Source organism: Pseudoliparis swirei, chromosome 5 (assembly GCF_029220125.1).
Source record: "Pseudoliparis swirei isolate HS2019 ecotype Mariana Trench chromosome 5, NWPU_hadal_v1, whole genome shotgun sequence".
Taxonomy (NCBI): Eukaryota; Metazoa; Chordata; class Actinopteri; order Perciformes; family Liparidae; genus Pseudoliparis; species Pseudoliparis swirei.
Window position 1 is genome coordinate 22,872,806 of NC_079392.1, and position 12,500 is coordinate 22,885,305.

Below are 12,500 nucleotides of genomic sequence, written 5' to 3' on the forward strand. Positions count from 1 at the left end.
CAAGTAATCTGTTGTCAAATCAGAGCAACGGACAGAGAGCTTTAGATTTAGAAAAACATTGGTCTGGAAACTCTTTGTCCGATATGAAGGAGGGGGGGGGGTTACATGGCGAATAAGGGGGGATCATTAGTGAAAAGGAATGAAGCTTGGAGGAAAATTTATTTGGAAATGAATGAAGATAGTGTCACGAAAAGGCAGCTCGGATTTTAGAAGATGGTTTTAATGGAGGTGAGAGAGAGAGAGAGAGAGAGAGAGAGAGAGAGAGGGGCAGGTGTGAATGTGTGAGGAGTTAACACTGTGCAGGTATATTGTGTATTAGGTTGGTTTGTGTGTAGAGAGAAAGAGAGAGAGAGAGAAGAAGAAGAAGAGAGATACAGGGTTGCTATCAAAAGCCACAGGCTGCTTTAAACTCCATCTCTGTTTCTTTTTCTCTCTTTCTTTTCTCCTCTCTCTCTCTCTCTTTCTCTCCCTCTCTCTCTCTCTCTCTTCCTCCGCTCCCTCTCCCTCTCTCTCTCTCTTCCTCTGCTCCCTGGCCATGTTGATGATTGACGGCCTGAGGGTTTTAATGGGCACTGGAGAGCAGGAGCTGAGGTCGGGGTTGTCATGGCAACTAGGAGAGGGGGCCTTTTGCTGCCGCTTCACCTGAGTACTGTGGAGCCTCGCTGGCTGGTTGAGGCAGCCACACACACACACACACACATGCACGCGCACACACTCGCCACACACAAACGTACACGCCAGCAACACTTCCGTTCACTCGTCCTCCTCCCTAAGACGCTCTGCTGTTCATCCGGCCATCTCTGGCCTTCTCTCTTCCTTTTCTCATTCCCATCTTTCTTTTCTCTTTCTCTGCTGATCCCTGAGCAGATAATACTCTTCGATACGCCGCACATGCTTAACTGCGATTGTGTGTGTGTGTGTGTGTGTGTTACGATCTCAGACACTTAGGAAGTAGGACCCAATTACACGACCCGGGAGGCAGAGATAAAGTATTTGTAAGTACTTTATTTTTCGGTTCTGCAGTGAACAAATGAAAGCGCCACGTAGTGAGGATCAAAACTTTTCAAGAGCACAACATAACCCGACCTGATCATGGCAAAAGACCAGACGAACTGACAAGGAACACTGGGAGACAGGGGAATTTAAGCACATGGTAACAAGACACAGGTGGGACCAATCAGGGCGGGCTGACACTGATGAGCATAGGAGACAGGTGTGATGACAGGTGAAAACAATCAGGAAGCCTGGAATGAGAGAAAGCTAACATAAATGACATGAACCTCTCTAGCATATCTGTCGGTGCACAACAGTAACCCCCCCTCTAGGGCCAACTCCTGATGGCCCAGGCTGATTGTAAAAGTCGTGGATAAGAGTCTTGTCTACGATAAATGAAGCAGCTATCCAGCTTCTAGCCTCAGGACCGTACCTTCCAGTCTACCAGGAATTGCTTGCCCCTCCCTATTACGGACCTCCAGTAGCTTACGGACCCCTTCAAAGAACTGGGCGGTGGAGGGGCTTGAGGCGGGAACAAGTGTGCTCACACACCGCTTGATTCTACTAACGTGAAACGTTGGGTGCACTCTCAAGGTCCTGGGGAGTTGCGGTTGATGACTCTGGACACTGGAAACGGACCCACAAGAGCCAGTTTCTTTGAGGCGACATGGAGTGGTAAGTCTTTGGTAGAGAGCCAAACCTTTGGCCTGGACTGTAGGAGGAGCGACCCTGCGATGAACGTCCGTAACAGCCTTCATCCGAGCTGAACTGGAGAAGAGACTGGCGAGCACCAGCCCAAACTCTGCGACAACGCCTGATCATGGCATGTGCCGATGGAACCATCACCTCTTCCTCATTGTTAGGGAAAAGTGGAGGCTGGAAACCATTGACACAATGGAATGGAGAGAGACCTGTGAAGGGTATTGTGGGCAACCTCGACCCATGTGAGGTGGTCACCCAGGTGGTCTGGTTCGGGAGACGAGACAACGAGCGTAGTCTCTAGTTCTTGGTTCAGACGCCCGACTGTCCATTTGACTGAGGGTGATATCCTGATGACAGGCTGACGGTGGCACCTATGAGTCGACAAAACTCTTTCCAGAAGGCGGAAATGAATTGTGGAGAAACAATGTCATTAGGGAATCCATGGATCCTGAATACGTGATTCATCATGACCTCTGCGGTGACTTTGGCAGAGGGAAGCTTGGTCAATGAAGTGAGCCATCTTTGAAAATCGATCAACCACTGTTAGAACCGTAGTCTTGCCTCTGGATGAGGGAAATCCTGTCACAAAATCCATCGAAATGTGTGACCAAGGACGATGGGGAATCGGCAGCGCTGGAGCAAGCCCATCTTAACTTGAGATGAGGTCTTATTACACGCACACACCGGACAAGCCGCTACATACTTTTCTTCATGGATGGCCACCAGAAACGTTGTTGAATCCTGAACATTGTTCTTGCTACTCCTGGATGGCACGAAGCACAGATGAGTGAGCCCAGTGGATGACCTTGGAGTGAAGAGCCTCAGGAACAAACAGCAGATTGTTGGGACACTCGCTAGGCGCTGGATTCATGACATTTGCCTCTTTAACGCCTGACTCCACTTGCCAGGAAAAGGCTCCGATCACCCGGTTAAGTGGAAGGATGGTCTTGGGCTCTACCGCAAGTGGTTCGGGATCGTAAAGACGAGACAAAGCATCGGGTTTTTGATTCTGAGACCCAAAGAGAGTGTGAAGTTGAATCTACTAAAGAAAAGTGTCCACCTGGCCTGACGGGAGTTGAGACGCTTAGCCTTTCTTATATATTCTAGATTCTTGTGATCTGTCCAGACTAAAAACGGTTGCTCTGCACCCTCAGCCAGTGTCTCCATTCCGGCAGCTTTACAGCTAACAATTCCTTGTTTCTGCCGTTGTCAACTTCCGCGACAGGTAAGCACATGGATGCATCTTGTTGTCTTCTGCAGAACGTTGAGACAGTACTCCTCCAATTCCCTCATTGGAAGCATCCACCTCGACCATAAACTGGCGCTGGGGATCTGGAATGGTGAGTATGGGAGCTGAGGTGAATCTATCTCTGAGAAGTTTGAAAGCAAGATCTGCCTGGGGGGTCCACTTGAAGGAACCTTAGGAGAAGTCAGAACATGCAGAGGAGCAGCAACAGAACTGAAATTTAATAAACTTCCTATAGAAGTTAGCAAAGAACTGCTGAACCTTTTTCCTGGAGTCTGGTGTGGGCCACTGGGATACTGCACTGACTTTAGGATCCATTTGGATATGATTAGGTGAGACTATGTATCCTAAGAAAGACACCTCTTCTGTGTGGAACTCGCACTTCTCTGCCTTGACATATAGCTGATTATCCAGTAGTTTCTGCAAACTTGGACATGGTTAACATGAGATTTAGCGTCTGGGGAGAAAATCAGTATGTCATCCAGATACACAAACACTGAAATATTCAAGAATTAAACCTCATTCACAAAAGCTTGAAAACAGCTGGTGCATTGCACAGTCCAAAAGGCATTACCAAGTACTCATAGTGACCATTCTGAGTGTTGAATCCAGTTTTCCACTCATCCCCTTGTTTTATTCTAACCAAGTGATATGCATTTCTTAAATCCAACTTGGTGAATATCTTGGCCGTTTGAAGCAGTTCAAAAGCAGATGACATGAGTGGCAGAGGATAGCGGTTCTTCACCGTAATGTCATTTAGTGGACTGTAGTCTATGCAAGGTCTCAGAGACCCGTCTTTCTTTCCCACAAAGAATGCTGGAGACGATGAAGGACGGATAATCCCTGATTTGAGTGAAGAGGAGATGTATTCATCCATTGCTGTTCTCTCAGGTCTCGAAATCGAGTAAAGTCTCCCTTGGGAATGGGGGCAGAGATCAATGGTACAGTCAAAATCTCGGTGAGGAGGTAGCGACAAGGCTTTAGACTTGTTAAACACTTCTTTAAATCATGGTAACAGGAAGGTACCTTGTGTAGATCAGGATAGTCAGGGTGATCTATAATGATCCTACTAGAGTCTGTTGGTGCATTAACAGGTTGCAGTTTACACCTGCCCTTACAATCCTCTCCCCATTCCTTAACTTTCCTGAAGGCCAGTCTATGTGAGGATTGTGGATCTTCAGCCAAGGAAACCCCAAAATAATCGGGTGCTGAGTCGACTCAAAAATATGAAATTGCATGCTCGGTATGGTCCTTATTTATAGTAATCCGTATGGGCTCAGTGCAATGGGTAAAGGCACTGGCACTAACAGGATGAGATAGCGGACAGTTTTATTTTAGCTGTTTGACTAGGCCCCAGTCTATAAGGCTTTCGTCAGCCCCTGAGTCTATTAACACACCCTGGTCAAAGGTCTGATTGTTAATACAAATGTCTACCTGAGTAACAGGTCGAGGAGGGAAGTCTGGGAAACTTGCTCACCAGCGCCTCCTTTTGACTGGTGAGCACGATCTTTCCCGGGCATGAAGCGAGTTGATGACCCGGCTGGCCGCAGTAGAAACAGCAACCCTCCCATAGACGGCGCTGCCTCTCCTCCAGAGAAAGCCTGGTTCTTCCAAGCTGCATGGGTTCCCGGAGTCATTCGGAAGTGTAGTCCTCTGATGGTCCGGTAACATGAGCTGGAAATCCTCCGCTGGCGGCGCGACCTCCGAGGCGAATTCTGGAAGCTGGGAATAACATCTCGGTTCCTCTCTCTTTCCGATCCGGATGGCCACAGCGATGAGGGATTCCAGATCCCGGGTGTTCCAGTGGAGCCAGCTGGTCCTTTATCGGTTCCGAAAGTCCTGTCATGAAGGCGTCACGAAGGAACATTCCATCCGCTGTCCGCTGCTGCTGTACGAAACTCGATGGCATAATCAACCACCTGACGGTTGAGCTGACGATTGAAACAGTCTTCTGCTGGCCTCCGTAGCAGGCGATGAGTGGTCAAAATGCGCCTCATAGTCTCTATGAAATCGCCAATGAGTAACATAGTTCGGTGTCTCTAGACCATTCTGCAGTAGCCCAGGCTGCAGCTCTTCCCGTTAAATGAGACACAATAAACGCCACTTTACCATGCTCAGATAAAAAGCTGCTGGGTTGTGTTGAAAATGCAGATCACACTGTACCAGAAAGGCTCTGCACGAAGAGTCTCCGGCAAATCTCTCCGGAAGAGCCAGCCGGAGGAAACAGCCCAGCTGGAGTATTGACAGGCAAATTCTCAGCTGTGGATGACGCCACCGGAGGAGCAGTCTGTTGATGAGTGAAAAATTATTCATTTGGGCAACCAGTTGTTGCATCTGTGTAGATAATTCTTCCTGAACCCCGCCTGCTCAGCTCTTGTATTTCCTGACTTTGTCCAGTTTTTCCTCGTGATGCCTGTACCGACAGAGCCTGGGTCCATAATGTTACGATCTCAGACACTTAGGAAGTAGGACCCAATTGGAGGCAGAGATAAAGTATTTGTAAGTACTTTATTTTTCGGTTCTGCAGTGAACAAAATGAAAGCGCTTTTCAAGAGCACAACATAACCCGACCTGATCATGGCAAAAGACCAGACGAACTGACAAGGAACACTGGGAGACAGGGGAATTTAAGCACATGGTAACAAGACACAGGTGGGACCAATCAGGGGCGGGGCTGACACTGATGAGCATAGGAGACAGGTGTGATGACAGGTGAAAACAATCAGGAAGCCTGGAATGAGAGAAAGCTAACATAAATGACATGAACCTCTCTAGCATATCTGTCGGTGCACAACAGTGTGTGTGTGTGTGTGTTTGCACGTACACTACCGTTCAAAAGTTTGGGATCACTTAGAAATGTCCTTATTTTTCAAAGAAAAGCAGTTTTTTCAATAAAGATAACATTAAATTAATCAGAAATACACTCTCTACATTGTTAATGTGGTAAATGACTATTCTAGGTGGAAACGTCTGGTTTCTAATGAAATATCTCCATAGGTGTATAGAGGCCCATTTCCATCAACGATCACTCCAGTGTTCTAATGGTACATTGTGTTTGCTAATCGCCTTAGAAGACTAATGTCTGATTAGAAAACCTCGTGCAATTATGTTAGCACAGCTGAAAACAGTTATGCTGGTGATATAAGCTATACAACTGGCCTTCCTTTGAGCTTGAAGTTTGAAGAACAAAATTAATACTTCAAATATTAATCATTATTTCTAACCTTGTCAATGTCTTGACTATATTTTATATTCATTTGATAAATAAAAGTGTGATTTTTCATGGAAGACACGAAATTGTCTGGGTGATCCCAAACTTTTGAACGGTAGTGTATGTAATAAACACCATTTAGCCTCTTGTTTTTGCCGTCCCATTGTTCGGCAACAGTTCACAGTAACACACTTTAAAGGGGAACACTGGAGGTCCGAAGTGTGTCTTACCTCTGGCTCTCTGGACTACGTCAGTTGCTCTGACCATCTAATGGGTTTACATTGGAGTTGGTGTCGAGCCTAAAGTTGGCCTCCGTGCATCGCTATCGGACACCGACAGGCCCCGACCAGGCGTCAACCTGGGGGTGAGACCTTTACATCTGAAATGTAGAATGATCGTGGGCAGCTTTGTGTTGTGGAGGCATTGCTAACTCGAGAGCCGTTCGCTCCTTTGCTCTCCCCTTAGAGCAGATACTCTTGACTCGCACGTCCATTGTTGAGGCCGGGAGGAAGTGGTACAGTTCACGCTCACACACACATAGACCTCAGAGGACCATCGAAGCATCTTTAGCAGACAGTTCTTCACTGGCCGACCTCTCATCGCCCTTTGAGAGATCTCTCTCTTTCCTTATCTCTCTCTCTCTCGCTCTCTCTCTCTTTCCTTATCTCTCTCTCCCTCTCTCTCTATCTCCATCTCCATTGTTAGTCAGTTCTCTCTGTCTCTCTCGGCTGGTGTGTGACTCCTCTGGATATGTCCAGGTCCACACTCTGGAAGTCTCTGATGATTTGTTCGAGTCCCACAGATCCACACCCTCTTACCAGTGTGTGTGTGTGTGTGTGTGTGTGTGTGTGTGTGTGTGTGTGTGTGTGTGTGTGTGTGTGTGTGTGTGTGTGTGTGTGTGTGTGTGTGTGTGTGTGTGTGTGTGTGTGTGTGTGTGTGTGCCCGGCTTCATGGCCCGGGGCCTGTTAGTTAGTGTCTGGGCCGTACAGGTCAGCCGAGGGATGGAGGGATTGTTTGCTCTCTGGATGTGAGTGAAGCTCTCGTTACAGTGGGGGGAGGGGCGGAGGGAGAGCACTGTGTGTGTGTGTGTGTGTGTGTGTGTGTACATTTTGTGGAGAATCTATTATTGCTCGGTTTCAAAAAGCCATCTTACTCTAAAAGCCTCTGTGGTTCCTTTACGGATGTAAAGTCCTCCATCTGGACGTGAGACTCCCATGAGCAGCGTTCCGATCCGCCACCTCACACGGCTACGTTTAGGGAACGAACGCTCCTTGGATTCGGTTTGGGAAAGACCGTGGTCGCGGCTCCGACTGTCGAAAGAGGCCGGACACAAACCGCGGTGTCAGAGTCTGACGCCGTGACCTTTTTGAGGAGTGCAACGTTTGTGTGTCACTAAATCTGTAATCCAATAAGACAATATGAACATGAGGAGTGTTAAATGTGTGAACATTCAACCAGTACTGTTGTATTTTCGGGTGGGAAGAAGCTTAGTACTCCTCCACGGCGTTGGATGCTCCTGTAACGCGCGAATCGGCTCCACATTCTGATTAAATATGTATTCTTTTGGGCAACTTTTTCTTTTTCTTTTTTTCTTCCTGTTTCCTCCTCACATCGCGCCGGCCATGTGTGAATGTCGAGCTCTGACAAAGCAGTCATGACCAAACGCCACCTGTCAGCCTCGCCGCCTCAGAAGGAAAGCAGAGCAGCGAGCGTCACATCTGTCTCCCCCCCCCCCCCCCCCCCCCCGATGTTGAAAATCATTATAATTGAAAGAGAGGAAGAAGAAGAAAAAAGGGAAGGAAACATTGCCAGAAATGTCTTTTGGAGGCCATGTTATAAATGTGGGGTTGCATGCAGGAAGAAAGCTGTGTGTACATCAAGATTATGGTTAATGTATGTGGTTCATCAAGTTCATCAATATGAAGTGGGACCAAAACACACAGGAATTTAACTAAATCCACCAAAGTACGAGTGATGACCCTCAAAACTTTGCACCCAACCACCGAGTATGAAACATGTTGAGAGTTTTATTCTTGTAACCTTTAATCAGATACTTCCTGCACTAAAGATACACAAAAGTTGTGTCGTGAAACTCATCTTTCTTCCTCCAATTACTGAATGACTTTCACTGAAGAATGTAAGGCTCCTGTCCCATACGGAGATGTCATCGAAAGGCTTTTATTTTGAAGGAGCTGCAGGAAAAGTGAATTTATTTGTTGTTTTATCGTTCAGTCCGAGTTTGTGGTCAAGCGTGTTGTCCGACACATTTTTGTTGGCCCCCAAATTTGAATCTGAAGCCCTAATAATGTTCCCCCTAAACTATCTGCATCTCAAGATATACTTTCATGTATCACTGCGACTAAATAATCATATCTTCATCACTTCATCGGTAATTGCTCCATTTGCGTCCGAGACGTTCGGCAAGTGTAATCGGGGCGGGACAGATCGTCTCTGCACGACGTTATCTCCGTGGGATTATTTGAACACCTGATTGCCGTTCACTGCTCCGTCACACACACACACACACACACACACACACACACACACACGAACTCTGGGAGTAAACTGTGCTTTTACTTTCTCTTCCAGAGTGCGGCTGCCGCTCCCAGTCCAGTGATGGGCAACATGCCGCCGAATGACAGCGTGCCGGGAGGACCCATGCCCCCGGGCTTCTTTCAAGTAAGGAGAAGAACTTTCCTGCTGACTCCACCGCTCGCCCACCCCCACCTCCACCCGTCACACAACAACATCACACGACAGCCCCCCCCCCCGCCCCTCCCGTCGCCACCGCTAAGCCAATCCTTCTGTCTCCTCCTCCTTTTTTTCAGCCTCTTTAGCTGTCTTAATCCCTGTCCAGATGTGTTCCCTTCTCTGTCTCTGCCTCCGTCCCATATGTCCATGCTCGGGTTATTAACTCCTGCTGCTCTGTCTGCAGCCGACTCCCAAAGCGCTCTCGGTCTGCCCCCACACCCCGTGGTGCTCTGTGAGCGCTGCTGCTGCTCGTGGATGTTTTGTTCTTCTCTGCTGGGTGGAGGAGAGGAGGCTGTTATCTGTGCCTTGTGTTACTCGTGTCTCTAATTCCTCGTGTCACCACTGTTCTCTGAAGGCTTTCTCTGAGGCTGACGAGGTCACTCTCTCTCTCTCTCTCTGTTTCCCCCTCTTTCTCTCTGTCTCTCTCTCTCTGTCTCTCGCTCTGTTTCTCTCTATCCATCTCTCTGTTTCTCTCTTTCTCGCTCTGTATCTCTCTCTTGCTCTGTTTCTCTCTCTCTATCTCTCTCTTGCTCTGTTTCTCTCTCTCTCTTTCTCCCTCTCACCCTCTCTCTCTGTTTCCCCCTCTTTCTCTCTGTCTCTCGCTCTGTTTCTCTCTATCCATCTCTATCTCTCTCTCGCTCTGTTTCTCTCTCTCTCTTTCTCCCTCTCGCTCTGTTTCTCTCTGTCTATCTCTCTCTCGCTCTGTTTCTCTCTCTCTCTCTTTATCCCTCTCGCCCTCTCGCTCTGTTTCTCTCTCTCTATCTCTCTCGCTCTGTTTCTCACTACCGCTCTGTCTCTCTATATATCTCTCTCTTTCTCTCTCTCTCTCTCTCAAACTTTATATCTCTCGCTCTGTTTCTCTCTCTCTCTCTCTCTCTCTCGCTTTGTTTCTCTCTCTCTCTTTATCCCTCTCGCCCTCTCGCTCTGTTTCTCTCTCTCTATCTCGCTCTGTTTCTCTATCTCTCTCGCTCTGTTTCTCACTACCGCTCTGTCTCTCTATATATATATGTCTTTCTCTCTCTCTCTCAAACTTTATATCTCTCGCTCTGTTTCTCTCTTTCTCTCTCTCTCCCACTCTGGTTCCATCACTCTCTCCTTTTGTTCTCACACACGAACATGCACACACACACACACACACACACACATGCAGGCCTTATTTAAAACACATTTAGCTCGTAACACTTTCTACATTTTAAATATCTGCACACACAATGATGCTCACCTAATTGGCGAGGGTCCAAATTGTTTTTCTCTAAAAAGTCCCATGTTGTAGAAAGTGAGATTTACATTGTTGTTAGAAAGGAAGATCTGCGTGCTTTTTAAATAATCTCAAATCCTGCTTCTGGGCTCGCTCCATCGCAACGTCTCGTCACATCACAACACGTAGTACCCAGAAATACTCATTGCAGAACTGTGTATCACCATAAAAACACATATTTCTCTAGTGTTTTTCTGTTTTCCATAGTTCTTTTGTTAAAGATTGCTAGTTACTATTCTTTAAAAATAATAACATTAAACCATGACTGAGATGAGTTAGCAAATGGCCCCATGTAAGTTCCTCCTATAGACACCGGCATATTTCAGAGGGGGGGGGGGGGGGGTCTTAAAGAGACAGGCGCTCAAATGGCGTGATTAAGACAAATGGTGAAAACAGGTACACTATGAGAAAGTATGTGTATTTTGAACAATAAACGACGTCAACATGCTCGAGTAGAAACCAAAAAAACTCTAATTTATCACATAGTATTCACCATGTTTAGGTTGTTTAGACGCAGTTCTGATCTGTATTTGGTCAAAGTCTGCGTGTCGGAAGAACAAAATGTGCGGGATGCCGTAATGCTTCTCATGTTATTAATGATGAAGCGTGTTTTACAAAAGGCCTCCTGTTGGACGTGTAGGAAGAGCCTGATGTGTAAATACATACAGTGTGGAGCTGTGCAGCCATATGCCTGCGTCTTCTTGTGCCGGTTGATTGGCAGCATGTCGTGTGCTGTGCAGCCTCTGTGTGTGTGTGTGTGTGTGTATGTGTGTGTGTGTGTGTGTGTGTGTGTGTGTGTGTGTGTGTGTGTGTGTGTGTGTGTGTGTGTGTGTGTGTGTGTGTGTGTGTGTGTGTGTGTGTGTGTGTGTGTGTGTGTGTGTGTGTGTGTGTGTGTGTGTGTGCAGGGGTCGTAGAGAATCTTAATGATGTGTGAGCAGTGAGCAGGCTGGGGAGAAAGCTATCCGATGGTGTTGCATGAGTGACATTGCTTTCCATAAATAGACCCTGTGTGCATGGCGGACAGACAGACAGACAGACAGACAGACAGGCAGACAGACAGACAGACAGACAGGCAGACAGGATGGTCAGAGGGAAGGCAGGGGAAACAAGACGGGATTGATGGTTTCTTTCCAACGGCGCAATATTCACTCTCTTCTCTTTTTGCAAAGCAGGCAAATGTAAAGAAAACAAAAAAACCTGCATAACACACACACACACACACACACACACACACACACCTGGACAAAAGGTTATCCGCACCTCCCCAAACTTCCCTAAATGCGTTGCCAGAACTGCAGCATATTTCAATGCGCTGTGGCGTGTTCATACGGTATCGTTCATTTCCAGCGAGCGCTGACGCCACACACACTGCCGGGGTAGCTGACATGCACTCCCCTGGTGAACTAATGGTTGCGGTCTCCGCTGAAAATGCGAGCGACTGAGTTTCCTGCAGTTCATTTATTCATTCCCTCTTTTTTCTTTTTTGTATCATTCCCTCCCACGTGTTGTTGAGATTTCACTCACACTCTCCCCTCGCCGGAGGTAAGGACAGTCATTTTGTAACAGACTCAACAATGGTCGTGATGTTTTTGGATGTGGGCTTGTGAATGGATGGTATATATATATATATATATATATATATATATATATCTGCTAAAGCTGAATTTTGTCCATGCTTTAGTCATTTCTCTTATTTCTTATCTCCGGTGCTTCCTCCCGCCACCTTCTCCCTCTCCTCTCTCCTTCGTACGCCCGACATCCTTCTCCATGACATTTCCTCACTCTCTCCATTTCCCTTGTCTTTGAAACTATTATTTTCTCTCTCTCTCTCACACACACGCACACAGAGATACACACACACACACACACTGCTTCAGTGACACATGCTTACTCACCAACTTCCTTCTGTGTGAACTGTTCACGTGCAGTCTGTGTGTGTGTGTGTGAGTGTGTGTCTGTGTGTGTGTGTGTGTGTGTTGCATTACAATTTTCCCAGTTGCACTCGCTCTTTAATTAACATGGGTGACCCCCCAACACTGTTATTGGCTACAGTCCTGGGAGAGAGGGATGAGGGGCAGAGGAGGGACAGTGGAGGAAGAAATGGAGGCAGGAGTGTGACGAGCCGGACGTCTGCAGACACAAAGAAAAAGGTAGACGGAGAGAGACGTGCTTTCGGTATAGAAAGGCCACGGAAGGAGAGAGGAACGCTGTGAGAGCGTCGCTCTACATTCGGTTCATAATCCTCCTCTCCTCTCTCAGCCAGAGTCCATCGCTGCTGCTGCTGCTGAATCATGGCCCTCTGGGGAGGACAAGCAAAGGGTGGAGACGAGGGAGGGAGG

General features: G+C 47.4%; 1 protein-coding gene across 4 annotated transcripts in view; it reads left to right on the forward strand.

Annotated features, from left to right (window-relative positions):
• The window catches only part of ssbp4 (single stranded DNA binding protein 4), a 96,538-nt gene that overhangs the window by 60,170 nt on the left and 23,868 nt on the right, over positions 1-12,500 (forward strand). For all 4 annotated transcript variants that reach the window (XM_056415626.1, XM_056415627.1, XM_056415628.1 and 1 more), the window contains exon 5: positions 8,742-8,831. In XM_056415626.1, the coding sequence (XP_056271601.1) occupies positions 8,742-8,831 (90 nt within the window). The remainder of the gene's footprint in view (positions 1-8,741; positions 8,832-12,500) is intronic.